General features: G+C 44.4%; 1 protein-coding gene across 3 annotated transcripts in view; it reads left to right on the forward strand.

Annotated features, from left to right (window-relative positions):
• The window catches only part of mcc (MCC regulator of WNT signaling pathway), a 333,254-nt gene that overhangs the window by 132,571 nt on the left and 172,840 nt on the right, over positions 1-27,843 (forward strand). For all 3 annotated transcript variants that reach the window (XM_047045109.1, XM_047045107.1, XM_047045108.1), the window contains exon 7: positions 24,885-25,048. In XM_047045109.1, the coding sequence (XP_046901065.1) occupies positions 24,885-25,048 (164 nt within the window). The remainder of the gene's footprint in view (positions 1-24,884; positions 25,049-27,843) is intronic.

Genomic DNA, 27,843 nt, shown 5'->3' on the forward strand with positions numbered 1-27,843 from the left:
GAACCCTCTGTCAGAAGGAGCTTCAACTCCCACCTCCGGGAGAGCTTCGATCATGTCTCGGGGGGGGGCCGGGGACATTGAGTCCGAATGGGCCATGTTCCGGGCCTCCATTGTTGAAGCGGCTGACCGGAGCTGCAGTCGCAAGGCGGTTGGTGCATGTCGCGGCGGTAACCCTCGGACCCGGTGGTGGACTCCGGAGGTGAGGGATGCCGTCAAGCTGAAGAAGGAGGCCTATCGGACTTTATTGGCTGGTGGGACTCCAGAGGCAGCTGACGTGTACCGGCAGGCCAAGCGGAACGCAGCTTTGGCGGTCGCGGAGGCAAAAACCCGGGCATGGGAAGAGTTCGGCGAGGCCATGGAGAATGACTTCCGAACGGCTTCAAAAAGGTTCTGGACCACCATCCGGCGGCTCAGGAGGGGGAAGCAGTGCTCTGTCAACACTGTATACGGTGGGGATGGTGCGCTGCTGACCTCGACGGGGGACGTCCTGGATCGGTGGAAGGAATACTTCGAAGACCTCCTTAATTCCACCAACACGCTTTCCGACGTGGAGGCAGAGTCTGGGGACATCGGGGGGGGCCCTTCTATCTCTGGGGCTGAGGTCGCCGAGGTGGTTGAAAAGCTCCGCGGTGGCAGGGCCCCTGGGGTGGATGAGGTCCGCCCGGAGTTCCTTAAGGCTCTGGATGTTGTCGGGCTGTCTTGGTTGACACGACTCTGCAACATCGCGTGGACATCGGGGACAGTGGCTCTGGACTGGCAGACCGGGGTGGTGGTTCCCCTCTTTAAAAGGGGGACCGGAGGGTGTGCTCCAACTTTAGGGGGATCACACTCCTCAGCCTCCCTGGGAAAGTCTATTCAGGGGTCCTGGAGAGGAGGGTCCGTCGGATTGTCGAACCTCGGATTCAGGAGGAGCAATGTGGTTTTCGTCCTGGCCGTGGAACAGTGGACCAGCTTTATACCCTCCGCGGACTCCTGGAGGGTACATCAGAGTTCGCCCAACCAGTCTACACATGTTTTGTGGATTTGGAAAAGGCTTTCGACCGGGTCCCTCGGGGGCTCATGTGGGGGGTGCTCCGAGAGTACGGGGTACCGGATTTCCTGATCGGGGCTGTCCGGTCCCTGTACGACCGGTGCCAGAGTTTGGTCCGCATTGCCGGTAGTAAGTCGAACTTGTTTCCGGTGAGGGTTGGACTCCGCCAGGGCTGCCCTATGTCACCGATTCTGTTCATTACCTATATGGACAGAATTTCTAGGCGCAGCCAGGGTGTTGAGGGGGTCCGGTTTGGTGACCTCAGGATCGGGTCGCTGCTTTTTGCGGATGATGTGGTCCTGTTGGCTTCATCGGGCCGTGACCTTCAGCTCTCACTGGAGCGGTTCGCAACCGAATGTGAAGCGGCTGGGATGCGAATCAGCACCTCCAAATCTGAGGCCATGGTAATCGACCGGAAAAGGGTGGAGTGCCATCTCCGGGTCGGGGAGGAGATCTTGAACCAAGCGGAGGAGTTCAAGTATCTCGGGGTCTTGTTCACGAGTGAGGGAAGAATGGAGCGCGAGGTCGACAGGCGGATCGGTGCGGCGTCCGCAGTGATGCGGGCTCTGCATCGGTCCGTCGTGGTGAAGAAGGAGTTGAGTCGAAAGGCGAAGCTCTCTATTTACCAGTCGATCTACGTTCATACCCTCACCTACAAGCGGCCGAAATGAGCTTTCTCCGCAGGGTGTCCGGGATCTCCCTTAGAGATAGGGTGAGAAGCTCGGTCATCCAGGAGGGGCTCAGAGTAGAACCGCTGCTCCTCCGCGTCGAGAGGAGCCAGCTGAGGTGGCTCGGGCATCTGATTAGGATGCCTCCTGGACGCCTCCCTGGTGAGGTGTTCCGGGCACGTCCCACTGGGAAGACCCAGGACACGCTGGAGGGACTATGTCTCTCGGCTGGCCTGGGAACGCCTCGGGGTCCGCCAGGAAGAGCTGGTGGAAGTGGCCGGGGGGAGGGAAGTCTGGGCCTCCCAGCTTAGGTCGCTGCCCCCGCGACCCGATCCCCGGACAAGCGGCAGATGACGGACGGAAGGACGGAGTCAATTGATTTCCCCTACCACTCATATGAGAGGAACGCAGCTATTACTAACGTTACAAGCCTATCAGAATCAGAGCAGGGCGGCTCCTGGCAACACAGTGTGAATGAGATCCATATATCACGGTAGCGTTGTCGGTGAAAGCATGAAGCCTGGGGATGATGTCCTACCCATAGATAAATGACTAAAAAATATATGGCGCTGGGCGTGGATAGAAGAAGGTAGAGACGGCGAGCCTTTTGGCAGTTGGTGCAAGAAACTGAGAGAGCCTGGGAGTTTCTGCACGTTTTGCTCGAGGAGGCTATTATATGGCGGCGGTAAAAAGTGCTTGCTTGTCATGTCATAGAGCCGCTGCTCGTGCACTCAAACTTACCACGACGTTGCCAGGAGCAACTGTTACAGCTGACACACCGTTGTTTATGACCGTGTCTGTGACTTAGAAATACGTTTTGTGCACACTTATTGCGGAACATGACTTGTCATTCACAACTTAGGCACTGGTCACCCTGTGTAGAAAACTAGCAAAAGACAAAAAAGCGTTTCCCTCCAACCCCCCCCCCCTCCCCCCTCAAAAGTTCAGGCTCAGGATTTTTTGTCACTTTAACCCCTGAGGAGGACTGATCGACAAGCGCATCATACATTTAAGCAATTCAAGACTTGCATGTACAGTAGGTAATGTGAAATTAAATAATGTTTTTGAACTCAAGCTTATGTGATGCGTTGCTGTACAGAATTATTGCACGGTGTAGGATTATATTACACTACAGTAAGTAAAACTAGAAAGGTACATTTCCTGAAGAAAATGTGTGTTTGCTGAATACAGTTGAAACAGTTTGGTTTTGATGGCTTGAATAATGGTTTTACAAAGATTTTAAAAGAAGTATGTGCTTTAAAAACTAAATGGCGAGAATAAGTATTAAAAGTATATCTGTCATTGTTATGCATTGCGATATTTTCTTACTGTTAAAAAATGAGTGATGAAAAGACTATCTTATTTATTTTCATACTATTGAACAGTGAAGTGTAGAATGAAACGGTTTTCATAAAATTTCCCCTGCAAGAGGGAATAGTGATAGGCAGTCCCCCCAGGGCCTTTTTTGTGATATTTGCAGGCTAAAATTCCCGAGTTTTTCCAAAAGGTTTTGGTGTTTAGTGTTTTTTTTATGTTTGTTGCGATGAAATTGCGGGAGCAAATGAAAGTTGCGATAAAAAGTTGTGAATTTCCCTCTTTGTAATTTTAATTGAGTTATTGGTTGAAAAATAAGTAATTAACAAATTTGAAAATAAAACTAGGGTGCCCAGATGTCCTCTTTTACCCGGACATGTCCTCTTTTCGAGACCTAAAAAATGCGTCCGGCTGGGATTCCGTGATTCGATAATTTATTTAGGTATACTGTGGCATTTTAAGTGCAATATTCCATTCATTTCAATAATATATACATATGTATACATAAAGAGAGGGAAAAGCTAAAATATTACATGTGTGTGTGAGAGTGTCTTTTTTGTTTGTTAGCTTAGGCCCATTTGTTATTCTTAAGAACATATTTGAGAGTATCTTAACTAAAGATGTAAGATGAAAAATGTCACTAGCTCGTCCTTTTTATTGTTGAGGCTGTTTATGGTCCAGAACTGTATAACGGATGTTGGTTACTTAACCGTTTACAGCAGCTGTATTCTCCGGTTGTGATGATTTCTAGCAAATCGATCAACAAACTCATCTAAGTTTAAATATGCTGCCTTCTATGCTCATGCTTTTATTTCAATTTTGAGTGTAAACTAGCGACAGTGTGTTATTTATAACTAGTGACAGCTGGGAATGGATTGAAGATAACTAGCTAGCGCTAGCTCGCTAGCTAGAGATAATCTTACACGTTTGCAAAAATAACAGCAGCAGCCTAACTCAACTCACTCTGACACAAGTCCTCAATGTCGACACATTCTTACACATTAAATTGAGTGTGAAGATAACTTTATGATCTTATCATTTCAATGATCCTTTCAAGTATCACCAACTTACTCACCTGTTAGTTACAGTGGTATCCAGTGGTTAGCTGCTACTGCGCTGTAAGAATGCAGGCTCGTTGGTTTGTGTCTTGCGCTGTTGATGGGGGCTGCCGCGAGGCAACCAACCCCGGGAATGTAGGTGGTATTGCATTCTCAAATCTGGCTCATACTACTAGCTTTTTAATTGAATAATTTTTCTAAAACAATTTTTGCTCAATTTGAAACCAATCCCTAAACTTGCACCCCATTTATGTGCTTAGTCAAGAAAAGTTGCCTGGAAACGTGCTCGCCAATACGAACAGGGGACGAGCACAAAAGGGAACATTAGCAAATCGCTGATTTAGCCTACCTGAGCTGAATGAGAACAAGGATAAAGGGTTTAATAATCTACAGTAGCCTGCTTTATTGTAGCAAGTTTTACAAATGGTTGCACCCACACGAAGGTTGTGTGTAGCGTTTATTTCCGTTACTTTAAAGCAGATTTAACCATTTTGTAATGATCGTTATTATGCTCATGGCATGACAAACGTAATTATAGCCTAATATAATTAGTTATAATATCTAGCGATATTAAAAAGATGAAGATGAGGTAGATGAGGAAGATGTGGTTATCATGTCTGATCACAATATTGTTATAGTCGTTATATTGTTACAACTTTCGCTTGCCTTACTGCTGCCACTGAGCACTTGAATGAATAGGGACGCCATCTTGGAAGACAAAAGTAGCTGTGTCTACTATTAGCCTATATAAGTCTATGTTGTAGCGTGACAAAAGTGACAAATGACAATATAAGACGACTTGATAAAAAAAATACTAATGCATTTATTTAAGTTTTATACCGTTTCTGTTCAGGAGGGTTATTTTTTTATTTTGTATTTTTTCAACATTCATGCGCAACGTCATGCGCAAAGTTCGTGCGCAACATTGGAGTTACTGACTGGCTCCAAATCCACCCATAAAACACTTTAAACTGACAGTTTAAAAGACCTAAAGGGCAATGTATTTCATAGGGTCATAACACAATGTTAACATTTTAAATTAGTCTTTATTAACAATTCTCGAAATAATTAAAATATATGTAGCCTATATCTAGGCAAACCCAAACCATAACATATTGTTTTTCAAGTCTACATTGTCATGAGATTATACTGCTGATTATGTAAATAAATTCTATGGACGTCCATATGGACGGCTATGACGCCGTCCATGATCTATGCTCCCTCTAGCGACGGACGTCCCTGCTAATCCATCGCCGTCCAAAATATATGCTCCCTCTATGGACGGCACTCTGAACAGCATCGCCGTCCACATGGACGGCTATGACGCCGTCCATGATCTATGCTCCCCCTAGCGACGGACGTCCCTGCTAATCCATCGCCGTCCAAAATATATGCTCCCTCTATGGACGGCACTCTGAACAGCATCGCCGTCCGTCCATCCATGAAAAGATCAGCAGCCATCGCGGTCAGTCTGTGGACGTCCATGACGCAAAAAAAGATTTAGCTGCCTCTCCGTTGTGTTTTGCACTTCAGGGCCACCGTACTTATTACTTAAAAGAGGAATTATTGGGTGTGTTTGCCTTCGGAAAGGGCACAAACCATTATTATTTATTTATTTTCCCACCCCTAAAACTTTGTCAATATTTGGACTACATAGACAACCTAGGTGTCAAAAGTTTTGTCTTGGTAGCGATTGAGTTGCTTGTATTGGGATTTACGTTCCGTTGCACAGTTTAGGAGGTTACAACGTTTTTGTGGAGACAAAGTGCCTTTAGTCGACGAAGGGTAATCTGTGCTAGCTACGTCACCACGTCAACACACGTTAGCAACGACGCATGGATACAACGTGATAGAGACGTTCTAGCATGCAAATTGGAGCTTGGATTACGAGTGAAAAATACCACCCCCAAAAAATCCCAACCATTTGGCTTTGTTGAGAAAGCGATTTCGAGTGGAACTGCCATCTCGGATTTTTGATTTAGGTCGCTAAAGTCTTTGTAAATTGAGCGAGTGCTGGTCGCCCGTGAGACCGCCTAGTCTTTTAGGCGGCAGCCATGCTAGAAAGTGTCATAGTAGTATTTTCTTAGCTAATTTTGTAGTTTAATTTTACACGAAAAAACAGAAAGAGGGAAATGTTATGACGATATGACTATTGTGAAGACATCCAGGTAGTGATATTTTAATGTAGGTTGCTGTAAAAACTTTGATTTGTTTGCTATGTGAGAGCCCCGTCAGCCTCCATTGACGATTGCGGCAGCAACAACAGTGTTTTGTCGATCTGCGTCTGATGAGTCTTTTCTTAATTTCGTACCAGGGTCAATTCCACATCCAAATGGAGAGCAGTGTTTTAAAGATATGGCGATTGTGAAGACAGCCAGCGGGTCAGCATATTTTTGTTATTTGTGTAAAACTTGGAATTTGAGTGAGACCGCGTCTTGTTTTGACGTTACAGACTCGGCTCGCCCTCTGGCAGTGTGTAGTAGTAGGCTACAGTCCGTTTGGACCCCTCCACATTTGCGATCAAAATATTAGTGCATGACTGGTCTACTAGTCCAGCGATCTTTCCATTGCTTCACAATCAAATCCGTTCCACTTTATCAGTAGGGAGAATACCCATAGCAATAGAATTCCACTCCACGTTTTCTACAAAAACAGCATCACGCACGCAGATTCAACTCCCATACTCTTTGATCGAAGCATTGCGCTTGTAGCTAGCACTTCAGACATGACTGTTGCACAGACGAGATGGACATAAGGAGGGTTTTTTCGAGGAAGAGGAAAGTAAGTCAAAGTTGCCCAGTTTTCCCCTCAGTGGCCAAAGCACCCTTATGAGACATTCTCTGACTATAATAGCATTAGTTAAGTCACAAAGATCCTTCTGCAAACATTATGATTATTGCTAGCTAGATAAGCAAGCTTTTTACCTACATCTAGCACTAGGCAATACCATACTTAATTTACCCATTACAAGTGGAACAGCATTTGTTGATTTCTTAATCTGGGTCTGAAATAAGTTGTGCTTTTGGCCGTGTTCAGACCTAGGCGTCTGTTTCAGGCAGAAAGAGATGACAAGATGTTTTTTCCAAGTAGCTACAAAAGAAATTGCTGGTGTTTTTTTTATTGCCATAACAACCGTGAGCTAATCTGGAGTTAACCTTAGCTAACATGCTAGTTTTTCTAACGACTGAAAAAAAGAAGAAAAAAAACTTGATTTCAGAATTGTCTTCCAATTTAAATAAGGTTGCTCAACTTGTAATTTTGGCTATTCGCAGAATTGTATTGCTACATGTTAGCCTGTAACATGAAGGCAAAACTGATTCAACCATTAAAACCATATATCCCCTGAAAGCTTATACCCTCAGGATGTTATCTAATGAGACAAGAGACACGTCCATCTCTCCATATTAGTATGCTGCCCATGCATAATAAATTCGGTATTGGTAAATGGAGTAGGCTATATGGCTGATACTTTTTTGGGCTGTGCCATTTAGGGAAACTGATTCAACCACCTAAACCATGTATTTTCTGAAAGCTTACATCCTAAGGATGTGATCTGTGGAAAAGACTACCGGTTTGAACACAAATATGATCATTTCTGAACTGTCCAGTCATGCTTTAGGGAGATGCTATTTTTTTTTATGTAGCCTACATAATTATTAAGCTACTAAACCTATACCAATTGTGAATTTTATATGCTGATAACATGATTTGCATCTCAGAAATCTTCATATGAAAAATCTACATTAAGCTTATTATTATCAATATGAAAGAATAGTCAATGCATATCCATGTCTCCTAGGGGTGGGCGATATGGCCAAAATCTTCTATCACGGTATGAGTAATTTTATATCACGGTTACGGTATATATCACGGTATAGAAATTGTTCTGTAAATTCAATTAAGAAATGGTACAAAATAACCATACCGTACGTCATCACACTCTATTATTGATTTATTACAAACAAAAACAACTGTCACGAGACAACACTTGAGTTAAAAACAAAAGACTCAAACTGTACTGTAGCTACGATATCCAACTTATTGATTAAAGATTTTCTGGACTGCGTGAGCTTTCTAGCTATATGTCTACCTGGACACAATAATTTGCGTTCGGGGGTTAATAAAGTACCTATCTATCTTATTGACTATGGAAACTTTATCATATGGCTTCAAATTTTACAATGAAGAGGCTAACAAGTAACACTAGCAGGAAGTAGCATTGCTACGAGTGTTATGCTAGGTTGCTAGGTAACGGAAGCTAGCTAGCTTTTTAATGAATGCTCATTATGTGTTTGTAGCCTACTTATCATTTTGATAATAGGCTAATATAGCTAATATAGACACTTAGAGCATGTGTTGCCTTCATTATAAGGCTTATATTAGGCTTTTAATTTGTTTGCGGCTCCAGACAGAATTGTTTTTTGTTTTTTTGGTCCAATATGGCTCTTTCAACATTTTGGGTTGCCGACCCCTGTCCTAGATCAAGAATGCTAGCAACGCCACCAGTGTAATTTTACAACGAAAATGTTACAGCGCAAGACAGAAAACTTGAACAACAAATCGAATTGGTTACCTGCAGAATGGGACATCCAATATATAAGTAATTAGCATTGGCATGAATGCAGTCCGCTTAGACAAAATACACTCCACATCGAAAATTCCGTCAGACCAACGCAAATGTGCTTCAGGTCAAACGAAAATAGCAAATCAAATAGAAGTTAAACTACAATCCTAAATATAGCAATAATGCGATTTATATGATGGCTTATATACAATACAACAACCAGACATTTAATTGACACGTGTAATACAAAAATATAGTATAAAGTATACCGCGGTTGAAACGGTATAGCCAAATCTCTCCCGGTAGACACATTTCTACCGTCGCACGGTATATACCGTCATACCGCCCAGCCCTAAGGTCTCCTGATATTGGTGGTAGACATTGAGTCAGAGGCAGGGGCAGCATGCAGGGGCAGTGGAGACAGCTCTGTTGCTGAGGTGAGTGCTGAAAGGTGACAGGTAGTTGAAGATGTCCCCTTGCTTATTGTGAAGTTTAGTTTTCAAAATATTTTAATGTCCAGCCCCTCAGTATATGTATAACAACTATGCTAAATAGTTGTGGTAAATGCACCAGAATGTGGGAAATTGCATCTACATCTTAAAAAAAATTATAGGGGAGAAACCCCCAGACCCCCCGCATAATGTGTCCCCCCCACTCTCAAAATGCTGCTGACGCCCATTGCTACAGTACTGTCTTCAATGCCACAGCTATGGCTAAACTTTATTATGTCTTATTACACGGCTGTTCTTTAATGCTGTAGAATGCTCCATTCACTTGAATGGGGCTTCCCAACGTTTTGCGGTGAACAATTTTCTCATATTTGACCGTTGCTATGCATATTTGACCGCTGTCAAGGGAAGTGGCCTTTTTGCCTCAGATTCACGTCTTTCGTAGCACTCCGCAAGTAGTCCGGTAACTTTTCAACCCTAGCGTACTCTGTTGCTTAGCGACGTCAGCTGATTTGAAGCCTAAATAATGCTCAAAGTCTATGAAGTTCAACTCTTTGGCGAACTATTTCTCTGCTGATCAACAATACGAATGGTAACAAATACATTGTAAAAAGACACACTGTGTTAAGTTATTTTTGTTGGCAAGTAGCCGTGTAATAAGCGGGATAATGTATAGAACGCCGGTCATTATCGGGGAAATAAGCCCCTTCATGGCGAAACAAAACTGGCGAAAACTCAGCTTTGCGTCGTGCCTAACAACTCCCCTTACCTGTTCTAAAATCAGCGCAAACCACGGCCTCTTGGGGCTTATTGCTTAATTATCCCTTACAAAAGAAACGTTCTAATTTCCTGCGGTTTCAAATAATCAGTGGAGTGTGGATAGCAACGGCAGCTAGCTTGCCTCTAGCAAACTGCTTTTGAATTAGCCATGTCCCCCTAAATTAATTTTGAACTTATTTAGGGTATTGTGGGAAGGCGAGCGGGGCGGCGAAAGTTGGATTTTTCTCAACTTTATGTAAATGAGGAGCGTGAAAACGCCAGCGTTGGCCAATCGGGTTGGTTTCTTGTTTCTTGTAACGTAACAACTGTTGGTCATGGTAAACATTTCTAGGTTTGACAATTTCAAGATAGAAGAGCAACTCATCGTATGTGTGTCTTCATACCCAGTATTGTATGATACGTCTATGTTCAACTACAGAGACATAAACAAAAAAAATGATGCCTGGCGCAGGGTTGCTGAGGTTGTCGGCGTCCCTGGTGTGTTGTATTTTGTACTTTAATTCAGTTTCTTCACATTACGTAACTTTCTTCTGTGCTAGCTGCATAGTCTAGCTAGCTCACCCGGCACACGATTGACATTCAACGCTGAATTGCTGGCTGGCAGCCACTCGCTATCCATACAGTGAATGTGTAGTGGCAAGTCATAATCTAGCGATTGATTTGCAGAGATTTCGAAAGTTATTTTTGTTGGCAAGTAGCCGTGTAATAAGCGGGATAATGTATAGAACGCCGGTCATTATCGGGGAAATAAGCCCCTTCATGGCGAAACAAAACTGGCGAAAACTCAGCTTCGCGTCGTGCCTAACAACTCCCCTTACCTGTTCTAAAATCAGCGCAAACCACGGCCTCTTGGGGCTTATTGCTTAATTATCCCTTACAAAAGAAACGTTCTAATTTCCTGCGGTTTCAAATAATCAGTGGAGTGTGGATAGCAACGGCAGCTAGCTTGCCTCTAGCAAACTGCTTTTGAATTAGCCATGTCCCCCTAAATTAATTTTGAACTTATTTAGGGTATTGTGGGAAGGCGAGCGGGGCGGCGAAAGTTGGATTTTTCTCAACTTTATGTAAATGAGGAGCGTGAAAACGCCAGCGTTGGCCAATCGGGTTGGTTTCTTGTTTCTTGTAACGTAACAACTGTTGGTCATGGTAAACATTTCTAGGTTTGACAATTTCAAGATAGAAGAGCAACTCATCGTATGTGTGTCTTCATACCCAGTATTGTATGATACGTCTATGTTCAACTACAGAGACATAAACAAAAAAAATGATGCCTGGCGCAGGGTTGCTGAGGTTGTCGGCGTCCCTGGTGTGTTGTATTTTGTACTTTAATTCAGTTTCTTCACATTACGTAACTTTCTTCTGTGCTAGCTGCATAGTCTAGCTAGCTCACCCGGCACACGATTGACATTCAACGCTGAATTGCTGGCTGGCAGCCACTCGCTATCCATACAGTGAATGTGTAGTGGCAAGTCATAATCTAGCGATTGATTTGCAGAGATTTCGAGTAATATAATAAAAGGTTACACATGTCAACGTTTATGTCTGATGCAACTGAAGCAAGCAAGCACACCCTACAATTTCCCCAGAAATTGTACCCTCTCTAGTTTACTGTGTCATCTCAGTTACACTATCAGGGCTTGGAAATACAGTGTCTTGCTAAAGTAGGCAAATGGCTAGTAGAACATAACATTTCATAAGAATTTCAGAGAAATGTTATATACAGCTAGCAAACTAACGTTGCTAGCATCGCTAACGACATTGGCTAATTCAACTTCGGTAGGCTATCCTCAGGATGTGCAAGCTAACTAAACTTATACTACCGTATTTCTTCGATTAAACGCCACCCTCAAATAAACGCCACCCCAAATAAACACCGCACCAAAAATGAACATTGTGTAATGAGCGCCATCCCTGATTAAACGCAGCACCAAAAAAAATCTGAAAACCGTTATTTAAGTGGTTCAATTAAAACACAGTATTTATTACACAAGTAAATCACAAGTGTACTATAATTCCCTCGAAGCACTGGAAGACACAAGTGTCTTTCTTGCAACAGGTTTATTTGAAGCTTCTTCTCCAAATCCACCGTTCTAAATGATGACATTGGTTGAAAACAAATGATAAATTATTATAATGTAATTGCATCAATTACATGTACAATATAGCAAGGCAGCTAACTTCACCATTCGCATTTCATCAACCCCAAGTTTGTGTGCTACAGATCCGTTGCTGCTGGTGAATACTTTCTGCACAGCTTTCTGTTTGAAAGATAATGTGTAAGAATGTTTTGGCATGCTGCTTCAGATTTCTACACAATGTAGACACGCACGGCTTCAATGTTATACTAGGCTTTGTGTTTGACCTCCTTGTCTATTTTTTGTTTGTCTATAGCTGCACTGCAGCTACAATTCACTAAATCTCTATCACTAATTAAACGCCGCCCTCGAATAAACGCTGCACCAAAAATGATAATTGTGTAGTAAACGCTGCAGCGTTTAATCGAAGAAATACGGTATATAAAAAAAAAATTGACATAACAATGGATTTTGCCACTAAATGAGTGACTTGGCTTTATTTCTGGACATACTATCCACAACCAAAGTGTGTACACATCGCCTATTCATGCATTGCTTGGTATTGTAGCGACAATGCTCTTGGTACCCAGAATGCCCCGTGGCAAGCTGAAAAGCTACAAAGTTAAGGGCATTAGCTTCGTTAGATAAGCCTTGGTTGTAGTTCTATTGTTGTGTTCAATCTGATATGTGTAATGCTATGGTCTGTAGTTTAGATAATTTGAGTGTTCACCCTGATTGTGAATGTTGTCTAGTTAGATGGCTATCCAAGCTGTCCAATGTGTAAGTGTTCCTGGGTAAATAAACAGTAAAAAAAACAAATAAACAGAGCATTATTCCTTGCTAGCCGGCGCTAAAGTATCATTGTTCCCATATCAAGTGCAGCCTATATTCCAGTGAAGCTTATACAAACACAAAACTCCCATTCTGGCGGGATGCGGCTTGTTTCCCCAAAAATATGGTATACAAATTATAAATATTGAATTGAATTCTATGAAGTGCATTTGCCTCACTACATAACCGTTTGTGTTTAGACAAGTGCAATTCTTATGTTAATTCTTCCTTGTAGAAATATGCGCTACTGCTCTTGCGTAACCCCAGATCCACTTTTGGATCTGTGGACAAATGTATGAAGGCGCGTATGCATAGAAACGGGTGCAGAAAACATTCAAACGGGTGTATCTACATAGAGTTTCAGAAGAAAAAAAATATAATGTGGCGTGAGAATCTGAGCACCTCTGCGCACAAAGTCAAGCACATCGACTGTAAAAGTTCTCTGCAACTGGGAGCTGGAAGTCAGGTCGTGTGATGCTCAAGGTGTGGGATCTTCCTGTCCCCAATGTACATACTTTACACTGCAGTTGACCATGCCAACATAAAGCACAATTTTCTGAGAATACCGGTTTTACAAATATAGCTAATCTGTGCTGTTGACTGCATCCATGTTATGATAAAGGCACCCTGAGTTGATGAACAAATGTTTGTAACGCGAGTGTTGTACACTTCTTTGTTATTTGGATAACCGTTCTGTTGTTGGTGTTATGGCTCGCGATGTCCGCCTTTCTCCTCATTGAAATGACTATGAGTGTGCACCTCTGCAAACCAGAGTGATCAGATGAGAATGGCTAAATTCGAGGCATCCTACAGCAACGGGGGCCACGAGCCATTGCGATACACCCGTTGTAACCATTAGCGCATTTTGCCGCCCCTCTCCTCCTCATTAGCATTTAAAGCTACAGACACAGAAACAGCTCGTTTTGAGGAAAGCTCATTGAGGGACTGCTCGTAGTGGCTGTAACTATGCACCAAGGCTGAATTTCGGTAAAGATACTTCAGATACAGTATTAGGGAACCACTAAGGCCTATATACAAGCATCCAAAAACAGCATTTCATGTGACCGTTAAAGCTACAAACCCAGAAGCATCGCGTCCTGAGGTTAGCTCATTGTGAGACTGCTCGTAGTGGCTATAATTCTGCACCAAGGCTAAATTTTGGGAAAGAAACTTCAGATACAGTATTAGGGGACCACTAAGGGCTATATAAAAGCATCCAAAAACAGCATGTCATAAAATCTTTAACAACCATGTAAGGTAAAATATGGGAGTTGATGGGGTGTGGGCAACAAACTTGTTCACGGGCAGTCACAAGTGGAATCTATGAAAACAAACGTTTTTCAGTTTTCTCCGTATTAATATTTTTACGGAATAATTTATCCAGAGTATGATACATCTGACCCCTGGAGTCCCAATGTTACAAGAATAAATAAAATACATTTTTTAATTTCCATAGAAGTTACACTTGCCTCTCATACTTTGACCGTGCTCTGACAATAAATGAAGAGCAATACATTTTTGGCAAAGATAACTGGATCAATCACACCATTGAATGTTTATGATGCCCCTGTGTGTTTATACTTTTGACTTGGGACTACATTATCCTTGTCAGCCGACATTAAAATGTTGATAATGTCGGGCTACGCATTTATAGATAGAGTCCAACCCGCATTGTGTGTGACATCCTTTATAATACATTACATTTTGCTGAATGATTGGGTTAGGGTTAGACAGCAAACGTTCTCGCTACAAGTAACCTAAGGAAAACCGGCTGCATCATGATGCAAATCAAATAACATCACACATGATGCGCCCACAACTCAACTAGAAGCTTAGCTAATTAAGAACAATTTGAGTATTTAGTGATCCTAAACATGTTATTATGTTTTTATTATGGGAGTCAGATGGCTGAGCGTTGAGGGAGTCGGGCTAGTAATCAGAAGGTTGCCGGATCGATTCCCCGCCGTGCCAAATGACGTTGTGTCCTTGGGCAAGGCACTTCACCCTACTTGCCTCGGGGGGAATGTCCCTGTACTTACTGTAAGTCGCTCTGGATAAGAGCGTCTGCTAAATGACTAAATGTAAATTATATTGACTAAATCCTTCAACACTCCTTGCGGAAAATACTGAATGCCGACAACAGCGTATTTTTACCAGATCGTGTCACAATTGTTCAAGAACAGCTTTCAATTAGCTTTGGATATGTTGATCCACCTCACAGTTGTGGCTTATCAAGATGCTGATTAGACAGCATGATTATTGCACAGGTGTGCCTTAGGCTGGCCAAATTAAAAGGCCACTCTAAAATGTGCAGTTTTACTAGTGTATAACATAAAAATTGTAGTTGTGGTGCTCCTTAATATTCTGTGGGTATTTTGCTGGTGCTCCTAACTTTTCAAAGTTGAGAGCATCAGTGCCACCAAATAAAAAAGTTAATTTCAAGCTCTGACCTACCCTAGCATAGCTAACTACGGCGGGATTGCTAACTAGAACAAAGAGCAACCCACTTCCGCTTTACATTCAACTTTGGTACTTGAGAGTAAAACACAGCATGCATCTGTTTATGTATGTTTTCACTGCAACTTGAAAGATTTATAGAATTACGGGGAACATGGATCTACTATGGTTCATTACACCACTACCGACACTCACCAATTGAAGCAGTTCAGTCAAGACACTCACGTATTGACTAAAGGCCCCGTCACGCCAAAACGTTCTGGTTAACGTTCTATGACGTTAGAGGAAACGTTGCTAATCGTCCATGGTCGCTGGTATAGCGCTGGTATTGCGCCATAAGAGCATTGTGTGGACGCTAGTGGCGCTGGTAATCAGAATCAGAAATACTTTATTAATCCCCGAAGGGAAACTCATTGTTACAGCAGCTCGCCTTTACGTCAGTGCACACAGAAGTACATACTAACAAAACATAAAATACAATACAGTATAAAACAAGTCAGAAAATTAATTAAGTACCAGGTGGGTATAAGTATAAATTAAATTAAATGGGTACAAGTATAAAATGAATAAAATAAGTGTGAAATACTCTTTCCTTGGAGATATCCAAGTGGATTGATAACCCTTTGAGGTAGAAGTTAAAGAGTTTGATGGCCACAGGCAGGAATGACTTCCTGTGGCGCTCTGTAGTGCTTTTTGGGAGGAGGAGTCTTCCGCTGAAGGTGCTCCTTTGCTTGACCAGCACGTCATGGAGTAGGTGGGAGACACTGTCCAAGATGGCATGTAGTTTGGCCAGCATCCTCCTCTCAGACACCACCGCCAGAGAGTCCAGCTCCACCCCCACAATGTCACTGGCCTTACCGATCAGTTTGTTGAGTCTGTTGGCGTCCGCTACCCTTAACCTGCTGCCCCAGCATGCAACAGCATACATGATAGCACTGGCCACCACAGACTCATAAAACAACCTCAGCATTGTCCGGCAGATGTTGAAGGACCTAAGCCTCCTCGGAAAATAGAGGCGGCTCTGGCCCTTCCTTTAAACTCACTCACCCCCATCGCCCTGTGTGACTCCCCAGTCAACACTGTGGAGTCCTTCCGCTTCCTGGGCACTATCCTCTCCCAGGACCTCAAGTGGGAACTGAACATCAGCTCCCTCACCAAGAAAGCACAACAGAGGATGTACTTCCTGCGGCAGCTGAAGAAATTCAACCTGCCAAAGTCGATGATGGTGCACTTTTACACAGCCATCATGGAGTCCATCCTCACCTCCTCCATCACCATCTGGTACGCTGCTGCCACTGCCAAGGACAAGAGCAGGCTGCAGCGTATCATCCGCTCTGCGAAGAAGGTGATTGGCTGCAATCTGCCTTCCCTCGAGGACCTGCACACCTCGAGGACCCTGAGGCGAGCGAAGAAGATTGTGGCCGACTCCTCCCACCCTGGACACTCCCTGTTTCAGTCACTCCCCTCTGGCAGAAGGCTGCGGTCCATCAGGACCAAAACCTCACGCCACACAAACAGTTTCTTCCCTTCCGCTGTTGGCCTCCTCAACAAGGCCAAGAGTTCACACTGACTTTAATGACTTCATGTCTTAAAACAATTGCATTTGCACTACTTCACAATTTGTGTAAAATGTGTATTTTATATTGTATTTTATACTGTAAATTGCCAACTTATATTTTATTTTATTGTATATTTTATTTTATTGTATATTTTATTTTAATTGTATTCCACTTAGTATTGCAAGTTTATGTATTCTTAGTATAGTTAGACCATAGAGACGCTTTCATCGAACGTCCGCTTGTTGCCAAGGTTATGCGCTTGGCCCGAAGTCAACTTCCGGTCAGTGTTAGTTTGTATCGGGCATAGACTTATATATTAGGTATCGGGTTAGTATTTGCTGGATAATATGGCACCAACTACAAAATCTGTCAAAGTGAAGCTAATGAGCAGACTGGCGATGGGCTCCGGTTGTTGTGCTGTGGGGTGCAACCTGACATCAGGAACAAACGCCCTTTCCAAAATAAAAATGTTTCGGTTTCCTAAAGAAGAGGGGAAACGACGAGCATGGATCAACGCTGTGCGAAGAGAGGCTTGGCAGCCAGGCAAGAACTCAAGGATCTGTAGCAGTCATTTTGTTTCAGGTAACCAACTCATGATAAACAATAGGTAATGGCTACATGACCAGTAACAAGCCAGTAAAAGTTATGAATTCGCATTAGCGAATTCGCATTACTAAACTCATTGTAACTAGTTAGCTAACGCTAGGTACACATCGCTACATTGTATACGCAACAGAACAGTTGATACACTTTAATGTTATGAAACACATGATATGACTTTACAGTTACAAACATAAGAACCAGAATGTTTTCCATCAATTTAAAATTAAATTGCCTTCAGTAATTGCCCAAGTAGGCACCACATGCTGCCCACTAACCCCAGTATGTTTCTCATGTAGCCTATCATTTTTAAGCAATATAATGGAAATAGTAGGCTACACTTTTTACACTGGAATGTGTATGTAACCAGAATGGTTATGGATTGTGCTAGACATGTATAATGCTCAACAAGGTGAAATACTGTTAACACTAACTGTTTCTGTCACTTTTATTTTAGGTGCACCATCAGTGGACCCATGCCACCCAGATTATGTGCCATCAGTGTTTGCGCACAAAACCACCACTGATGGCTCAGACAAGTTGAAGAGGTACCAGAGGAGACATAGTAGACCATCAGAGGTTGAGTCCATTGATTCTCCTTGCATAGAGGTCATTAATGCTGACCCTGAAGAAGGATGCACTGCTGTGGGTACAGATATGTCAATGGCAGACATTGACCAGCTACAAAATGAAAATGCTGAATTGAAGAGAAAAGTGGCTTTACTGGAGAAGAAATTGGAAGATCAAGAAAAATGCCTGCAAGATTGTATGTTTGGCAGTCTGTCTGATTTTATTTTAAATGATGACAAGCACACTCATTTTTACACTGGTCTACCATCTGCTGCTGTGTTTTTCAACCTCCGCACTCACCTGACGGCAATGTGGAACGCTTCATCAACCATACTTAACCTTCCCGAGCAGTTTCTTGTGGTCCTGATAAAGCTTCGTCTAGGCTTAGCTCATGAAGACCTAGCTTTTCGCTTCAGAGTTAGTTGTGGGACTGTCTCAAACATCTTCCATGAATGGCTCGAGGTGATGGCTAAAGAGTTGCAATGCCTTGTTCGGTGGCCCTCCAGAAGAGATATAAGAAGAAATCTCCCCACCCTCTTCAAAACTACAGGTTTCCAACATGTTAGATGTATCCTAAACTGTACTGAAGTGTTTATTGAGAGACCAACTAGTTTGCAAACACGAGCAATCACCTACTCCCACTACAAGTCACATAATACATGCCAAGTTCCTCGTTGGCATTAGTCCAACAGGAGCTTTTACATTTTTATCAAGTGTCTGGGGTGGTTGTGCTAGTGACAAGGTTATAACAAAGAACTCCGGGTTGATTGACCTTCTTGAACAAGGAGACCATGTAATGGCTGATCGGGGCTTCAACTTTCCTGAATACTTTGCCACCAAATGTGTCCGTCTCCATGTACCAGCATCTACAAAGGGAAGAAAACAACTGACAGGGTTAGAGGTGACACACTCTAGAAAAATGTCACGAGTGAGAATCCATGTGGAAAGGGCCATAGGAAAACTGAAGTCATTCAGAATTCTGCGGAACACCCTACCAGTCAGTATGGTAAAACGGAGAAACGATACCAGGCTTTGCACAATAGACAAAATTGTCATTGTTTGTGAGGCTCTATCAAACCTTGGGAAACCACTGGTACCAAAATAAAGCAAGACTGAATAAAAACTTGGTTTGATCAATTATTATTATTGACCCCAAAAGCATTGTAGACTAACATTTCTGTTTATCAATATGTTTTATTGGAAAATATTGGTGGCACAAAAATATTAAAAAAGGCAGGAGAGCAACCAATGCTGCTACAAGAAAAACATGCCTTGCCCTTCCTCGATGTCTGATTCTAAATCAGCACTATTGAGCTGCTTTTGAGACTGTCCTTGTATTTGCTGCTCAACTGCAGTCTTCCCTCCACAAATTCATCCACAATTTTTGGCAGCATGTGCTTGAAGTAGAAGCCACGTAGCCTCTGCATATATGTGGTGACAAAGTCACTGTCATAAGGCACATCAAGCTCCAGGTGCTGTACTGGGGTCCAAATTACAAGACTGGATGTTTGCAGTCCGAGACAGTGCATCCCTAACTGTACCTGCCTGTAGTAACCTCTGGGGCCTTTTGGGTTTACAATGTACTGCTCGTTCTGCACTCTGATGTCTTGGTTTGTGGCAGTGAATGCATCATTAAGGGATGTGCAAGTACTGAGGGTGATAGGGCATTTGATTTCTAGCAGCTTATCATCAATGATGCCATCAGGGCTTGCTGCTAGCCATGGGTCTCCTGTACACACCACCAACCCTTTGTCCATAATTTTGCAGCCCCTCTCCTTCATTTGCATTTTAGCAAGCTCCTCACTTTCCTTCCCATACCTTGTGGCCACACTGCCCTGGAACCTTGGGTAGAGGTGTTCAGCAAGAAATTTAGCTGGGTCAGTTGTCTCTCGCTGAGGCACCTTGCTGGCTGTGCTTGCTGTTATGCGCAGCTTGCGTGCATCATGCCACAGTGGTTCTATGCTCTGTTTTCTGGTGTTTCTTTCAAGTTCCACCACTTGTTCAGGGCTCAGTTTAATGAAGACATCATAAAATGTCATGTACTTTTGACAACTCAGAGCACTACCATGCTCACTATGGGGTTGAGCTAAGCTGCTGAACACATCAGGTTCCTCTCTCTGCACATCCTGCTCTCCCTGACTGCTGGTGAAATCCTGACTACCTGCCTCAGAGGCTGTGTCTGTCTCACTGCTGTCACACATGACCGAAAAGAGAGCACAGTCTGGCACAACTTCCTAAAAGAAATGGTGAAAAGACCTTACTCGCCTACACTGCCACATACTATATCCTATATAGTACTGAATATTTTACATTAGGCTAACTTGTGTATTTGTTGGGCATATGTGGACTATACCTTACCTTCAGGTCTTTAAAAAGTTTTTGGGGTGACCCACGTGAACTTAGCGGGGGAAGACAGAGGGGAGCTTGTTGCCGCTTCTTGCCAGGTTTGATGAAATTGCATTGAGCAACAGGTTGTGGATCAGCCTGAAAGAAAAATCTAAATTATTGAGGAAAATGCAGTATTATAACATATGTAGCGTTGCATTGGACCTAAAGTATTATCAAAGCTACATTCATTTTCCTCAAACAAAATAACACAAATTTCACACTGAGATTTGAAAAGGCAGGGAAGTAGTATTTTTAAATGCTCACCTTCTTAGTCACCCGTGACCAAACACTTGGTTTTGAGGTGACAGAAGGGCCACTCTGCAGTCCATCCTGGACACACTGCTCCACAGTAATCAATATCGTGCCTACATGGCTACACACCTCTCCATTGCTGCACAGATCCAGAGACATTCCATTATCATGGATAATTGCAAGCATTTAAAAGGCCTATCCAAATGTTGTTATCAAATGAAACATGGCTGTATTGTTAGCCAGCCTCTTACTTACCCTGCCATGCAAGTGCAATGCCCGCTTTGGACTTCGCCGGACTTCGTCGCAACGATCCAGGCGGAGTAGCGCTTGGAAAGCGTCTGACCTGCCTCGATTTCCCCGTAAACCACACAGATATTTCCATTCCTATACGTAAGGATGCTTTTGACTTTTCCAGAGTGGAAATAGTTGTAGGAATCCAAGCTGCGAAATGCCTTGAACGCTTCTCTTGAATAGACACATTCCCTCTCGACCAAGTATTCAAAGATATGCACCTGACTGATCTCCGGTAAATCAGACAGGTCCGTAGAAAAACATTCTTGTCTCAACATTTTGTTGAACGGGTCTGGTAACGTAAGGTTAAAGCAATTTAGTTTTTCCAAATAACGGCTCTTTTCTACCACTGGTAACCCCAAATAATACTGGCTTGACATATTTATAATTAGCTGGCTATATAGTAACGAATCAGAAAAGCTAGACTGTTGTTATGAGTTCGCCGGAAGTTACCTTTGGGCCATAACAACGCACATGCGCAGTAACGTTTGTTTATGTTGTCATCTTGAAACCGTCTATATCTAAATTTAAGATTCCTATGTGTTTATTGTATGCACCTTCCTGCCAAAGCAAATTCCTTGTCAGTTCAAACCTTCATGGCGAATAAATCCCTTTCTGATTCTGATTCTGAAAAAAAAAAAAACTGCTTGAGTGTTCTTGGCCCAGTCCAGTTTATTGTCTAAGTGCTAGTAGGTACTTGTAATCCTCAACAATGTCCACACTGACCCCCTGGATGGAAACCGGGGTCACTGGTGCCTTGGCCCTCCGTAGATCCATATCCAGCTCCTTGGACTTTGTCGCGTTGTGCTGCAGATGGTTCTGCTCACACCATGAGACAAAGTTCCCCACCACAGCCCTGTACTCAGTCTCATCACTACCGCTAATGCATCCCACCACAGCAGTCATCAGAAAACTTCTGAAGGTGGCAGGACTCTGTGCGGTGGCTGAAGTCTGTGGTGTAAATGGTGAAGAGGAAAGAGAGAGGACCGTCCCCTGAGGGGCCCCAGTGTTGCTGACCACGCTGTCCGACACACAGTGCTGCAGGCGCACATGCTGTGGTCTGCCAGTCAGGTAGTCCACAATCCAGGACACGAGGGGGGCATCCACCTGCATCGCTGCTAGCTTCTCCCCCAGCAGGGCAGGTTGGATGGTGTCAAAAGCATTGGAGAAGTCAAGAAACATGATCCTCACTGTGCTTGCCGGCTTCTCCAGGTGGGTGTGGATGCGGTTAAGCAGGAAGATGATGCCGTCCTCAACTCCCAGCCCGGGCTGGTAGGCGAACTGAAGGGGATCCAAGAGGGCTCTGATCATGGGCCGCAGCTGTTCCAGCACTAGTCTCTTAAGGGTCTTCATTACGTGGGAGGTCAGAGCCACCGGTCTGTAGTCCTTGGAGCCACTGGGATGCGGCGTCTTCGGCACAGGAACGAGGCAAGAAGTCTTTCACAGAATAGGGACCCTCTGGAGACTCAGGCTCAGGTTGAAGACATGTTGAAGGACTCCACATAGCTGGGGGCACAGGCTTTTAGCACCCCGGGGCAAATGCCATCGGGGCCTGCAGCCTTCTTTGAGTGGAGTTTCATCAGCTGTCCTCTCACCTGGTCAGCAGTTAGGCACACAGCAGAGGTTACAGGAGGGGAGGGGTGGGGGAGGGGGGTGTCATGTCCAAGCTGCCTTCAACTCCTCTGCTGCCAGTTGGTCTAAAGCCAGTGATGCTCTTCATACCGCTCCAGACCTCTCTCATGTTGTTCTGCTGGAGTTTCCGGGTTTGTTATTTGGATAACAATGGACCATCTTAGTTGGGACATTGCAGTGCACACAAAGTTAATGTAGCCAGTGATGCACTCAGTAAGCCCATCAATGTCCTCTCCATGAGGCTCACAGAGTACATCCCAGTTTGTCACCTCTAAAATTCCTGCAGTGTCTCATAGGCCTCCCTTGACCATCTCCTCACAGTCCTAGTGGTCACAGGCTGCCTTTTAACTAGAGGCACATAGCAGGGTTTGAGGTAAACCAGGTTATGGTCTGACCTACCCAGGGGGGGAGAGGGAAAGGGCTGTATGCGTCCTTAACGTTGGCATACAGCAGGTCCAGTGTACTCTCCTTTCTAGTAGGACAATTCACATACTGGGTGAAACTAGTCAGTGTTGTTGAAACACTGACATGGTTGATGTCCCCCGAGATTAATATGAGTGTACTTGGGTGTTGAGTCTGAAGTTGTGCTATGGCAGTGTGAATGGCATTGCACGCCGATGCCGGGTTAGCGGAGGGGGGGATGTAAACAACCACGACAATGGCATGTGAGAATTCACATGGCAGATAATATGGCCGGAGTCCTACAACTAACAGTTCAATGTCCGGGCAACAGATACTCTGCTTGATAGTAACATGACCATTGTTACACCATCTGTTGTTAACCAGCACAGCAAGCCCACCGCCTTTCCGCTTACCGCTCCCGGTGTGATCCCTGTCGGCCCGAACAGACTGAAAGCCGTTGATGGAAAAGTTATGATCGCGGTTATCCTGGTGTAGCCATGTCTCTGAGAAGCACATCAAACTACACTCACGACTCCGAATTAACGCTGTTAGCTCGTCCATTTTATTCGCCAGCGATCTCACGTTGCCCATGACGAGAGAAGGCAGATACGGCTTAAATCTCTTCTTAAGTGTCTTTTGTCTGGACCCCTCTCTCTTCCCTTGCCGCTTCGATCCACCTCTGCATCCACGGTGTGTCCTCCTCCAGATCTCAGCTGGGACATCGGTTGTCCTGGGCACCATGCCGCTAGGCTTCAGCGCGATCAGCTGTTCCCTGGTGTAGACAATGCGGCCAAACAGCTGATTTACAGCGGTGCCCCGACCGTGTCCCATAAGAAGAAGTTCCACGGCAAAAAAAAGTGCAAAAACACTTCCTACCCTCAGTTCGTAAAGAGCGTAGTTTAAATTATACTTACACACAAGTTACTCAAGTTTGGAAGAAAAGGAAAGCAAAAAGTTGGAAAGGTCAGACGACGAGACTAAGCTACGGTAACAGGCAGCATGCGGGCTGTCGCATGCGCACTCACGTTAATGTGACGTTAATCGGCGGAGAACGCTGGTCCCAAAAAAAAGTTTCGAACATGCACAAAAGTTCTCATGGATACCAGCGTTCTTCAACGTTTAATTTTAAATGCTGGACACGCTGAAGAACGTTTGTGGAACGTTGCACGCGTTTGGCTATTGTTAGTCTGTCGTTACTAGTCGTTACCCTAGCGTGACTTGGTTGTTATTCACCGTTTGCTTTGTTTCATCGTTTGCTTTCGTCACACGTCGCCGCGACCCAGTGATACGTCATCACACGATAATAGTTTTCAGGGGTGTCTTACTTGGTCGCTGTTACACGCTCCTCATGCGTCAGACCCACGCTAGTCATGCATTATAATCACACGTTAGTCATACGCTAGATGTGTCCACCTCGCCCTAGAACGCCCGAAATTGAAAGATTAGAACTTTCAGAGAACGTTGACCAGAACGTTATGGTGTGACGGGGCCTTAAGCATTGATTGATGAACATAGACATGAAAATAGGTTTGACTTTGGCAGAGTGGCTGTATCTAGGGGAAGCACTCCCTGCCTCTAGCAATAGCGAGCAACTACGTATATAAGGCAGAGAGCCAATAGAGTAATAATCCCCCCTGATGGATAGCAACATGCAAACAACATGGGGGAGATGGAGATGGTGGAGGGTGGCAGCAGCACAGATAATGCAACAACCAGCAGTGGCCTAAACGGATAGCATTCCACCCAATAGACAACTTCAGGACAGCCCCCATCCCCACTACCTACACACACACACACAAACACACTGTCATACACTTCAGTATATTTAAGCTCCACCCCTATGCCATTAACCTAAAGACAACTGCAGCAGTTGCCCCCCCCCCCCTCCTTACACACACACACACCTGTACACACACACTCACTTCAGTTTATCTAACTTCCACCCCTACGTCGTTTCCCTACAGACAACTGTAGCGACCTAAACTCGGAGTTGCAGCGGGTGCTGACTGGGCTGGAGAGCGTGCTGTGCGGGCGGAAGAAGAGCACATGCTGTCTGTCTGTGGCCGAGGTTGACCGCCAAATCGAGCAGTTGACCACTGCCAGTGAGCACTGTGACCTCGCCATCAAAGTAAGAGAACCATGTCTTTTGAAGTCTGATGGTGAACCAGAGAAGACAAGTGGAGCAGGCCAGGCCATGTTCCTCACAGATCTAGTAAGAGTACGAGTTCATTTATAATTAAGGGGGAAAAAATATGTATTTAAGAAGACCATGGAGTGTAGGAAAAACATTCAGCGGCAGAAAATAAACTGTAGATCAGCATAAATGTCACAGTATAGACGTTTTGTAACTGTTTCTTCATTCTGTGGGAAACATCCAATTGCTATAACCTATTGCTATTAATGTGAGAGTTGAAATTCAAATCCAGGATTACACAGAGACTTGTCACCTTTGGTTTAAGCCAGGGGGTTAAACCTCCTAGATTCTTAGTAAACATCTCTCTTTTGGATTTGGGGCCACATTGTAGGACTTCAGTTTTGTCTTCATTTAATTTAAGAAAGTTATCATTCATCCATTTGTTTATTGCCGACAGGCAGCTGGTAATGGAATTGATGGCCGTTGCATCGTTGGGGTCAGTGGATATATATAATTGTGTGTCATCCGCATAGCTATGGAAATCTATGTTATGTTCTCTGATTATGTCGCTGAGTGGTAACATTTACATTTATTCATTTAGCAGACGCTTTTATCCAAAGCGATTTCCAATAGAGAGCTTCAAAGTGCATAGGTCACTGATAATAACAACAAGATAGCCTCAAAGCATTGCGGGTAGCCAAGACACGAAGCACATATTGTGAACTTCCAAAAATAAGTGCCAAAAGAAAGAACCACAAGAGCATGTAGTTAAGCAAGTTACAATTAAACAACATGAATTGCTAAGTGCAAGTGTACCTGTAGAAAAGCAAGCAACAGTAAAATAAATAAATACAAATAATAAAATAAGATTAACTAAATTAAATATTTTGCAGCGAGTACAACTGTTTAAATCAGTTACCACTAACCAACAAGAGCAACAAGTCTCTAAGCAAGAGTCATTGTGATCCTTGAGGAAACTAGCATTGGGTCCAGCAAACCATTCCTAAGTACTGTTGTACTCCCGGAACAAGTGTGTCTTGAGCCTTTTCTTGAAGGTGGAGTGACAGTCAGTGTCTCTGATGGAGGTGGGGAGTTGATTCCACCACTGGGGAGCCAGACAGGAGAAGAGCTTGTGTTGGGACCGGGCGGTCTTGAGTGGTGGGGTAACCAGGCGGAAGTCTGAAGAAGACCGTTGGTGGCGGCTGGGGGTGTAAGGCTGCAGGAGAGACTTGATGTAGTCGGGTGCAGTCCCGTTCACTGCTCAGAAGGTCGGTACCAGGGTCTTGAATCTGATGCGGGCCGTGATGGGTAGCCAGTGGAGGGAGATGAGGAGCGGTTGTAGACCAGGCGGGCCGCTGCATTCTGAACCCTCTGAAGAGGGCTGGTTGCGCATGCTGGGAGACCAGCGAGCAGCGAGTTGTCCACATCCAACTTGGAGAGGACAAGTGCTTGGACTAGCACCTGGGTGGAGTGCTCAGACAGGTATCTCCTGATCTTCCGGATGATGTAGAGGGTGAATCTACATGACTGGGAGACCGCAGCAATGTGGGCCGTGAGGGAGAACTCGTCATCCATGGTAACCCCAAGGATCCTGGCAGAGGATGAAGGGGTCACCGTCGCAGATCCCAGGGTGATTGACAGATTGTGGGAGATGGAGGGTTTGGCCGGGATGATGAGAAGTTCTGTTTTGGCGAGGTTCAGCTGGAGGTGGTGCTTGGTCATCCAGGCGGAGAGGTCTGCGAGGCAGGCCTCAATCCTAGCTGAGATCCCCGGATCGGTCGGGGGGAACGACAGGTACAGCTGCGTGTCGTCAGCGTAGCAGTGGTAGGAGAAGCCATGGGAGGTGATGATTGGTCCAAGTGAAGTGGTGTACAGAGAGAAGAGGAGGGGTCCAAGGATGGAGCCCTGTGGGACACCAGTGGAGAGCTGGCGAGGGCCTGACAGTTTGCCTCCCCAGGAGATCTGGTAGGATCTTCCCGACAGGTAGGATGAGATCCAATGGAGTGCAGTGCCAGTGATGCCCATCTCAGAATCTGGTGGTTAACCGTATCAAACGCTGCAGAAAGGTCCAGCAGAATGATGACAAATGACCTCGAAGCCGCTCTGGCAGACTGGAGGGCAGTGGTGACTGAAAGGAGGGCAGTCTTGAAGCCCGATTGGTTGGGGTCAAGCAGGTTGTTCTGAGAGAGAAAGTTAGACAGTTGGTTACGCACCCTACTTGCCTCGGGGGAATGTCCCTGTACTTTACTTGCCTCGGGGGAATGTCCCTGTACTTACTGTAAGTCGCTCTGGATAAGAGCGTCTGCTAAATGACTAAATGTAAATGTGTAAATAAAGTAGGCGATAAATCAAGTAGGCGGCCGTCCCTTTACATCTACGGATTAAAGATGCTGTAAAGCTAATTCCATGATTTGCTTCTCAGCACATTGTGTGAAATTAGTTCCTGAAAGCATGTGCAAAGCGCGAAAACTTTGTTGCACTGAAATGTGGAGTTAGACCGTCGAACAGTTTCTCTCCTGTTTTCAGCTCAGGTTTTTTGTAGGCGGGGCAAAAACCCAACCGATATACGTCACAGAGACCTATCTAGGTCAGATGACAGACGGTTGCATTCTGTTACTCGGCTGGTAAGGTGCAAAGACAAAGTAAATAATACATAAAACACTCATAGACTGCAGGTAGGTCTGTTCTGATATCTGCGATTGATTTAGCTAGTGTTGCTGTTGTTGCTAAATTCAATAAAATCGAGGGGGCGGAGCTTTAGCTCCTTCAGGCTACACACCCCGCCAGTC

This window comes from Hypomesus transpacificus, chromosome 22 (assembly GCF_021917145.1).
Source record: "Hypomesus transpacificus isolate Combined female chromosome 22, fHypTra1, whole genome shotgun sequence".
NCBI classification, from domain to species: Eukaryota; Metazoa; Chordata; class Actinopteri; order Osmeriformes; family Osmeridae; genus Hypomesus; species Hypomesus transpacificus.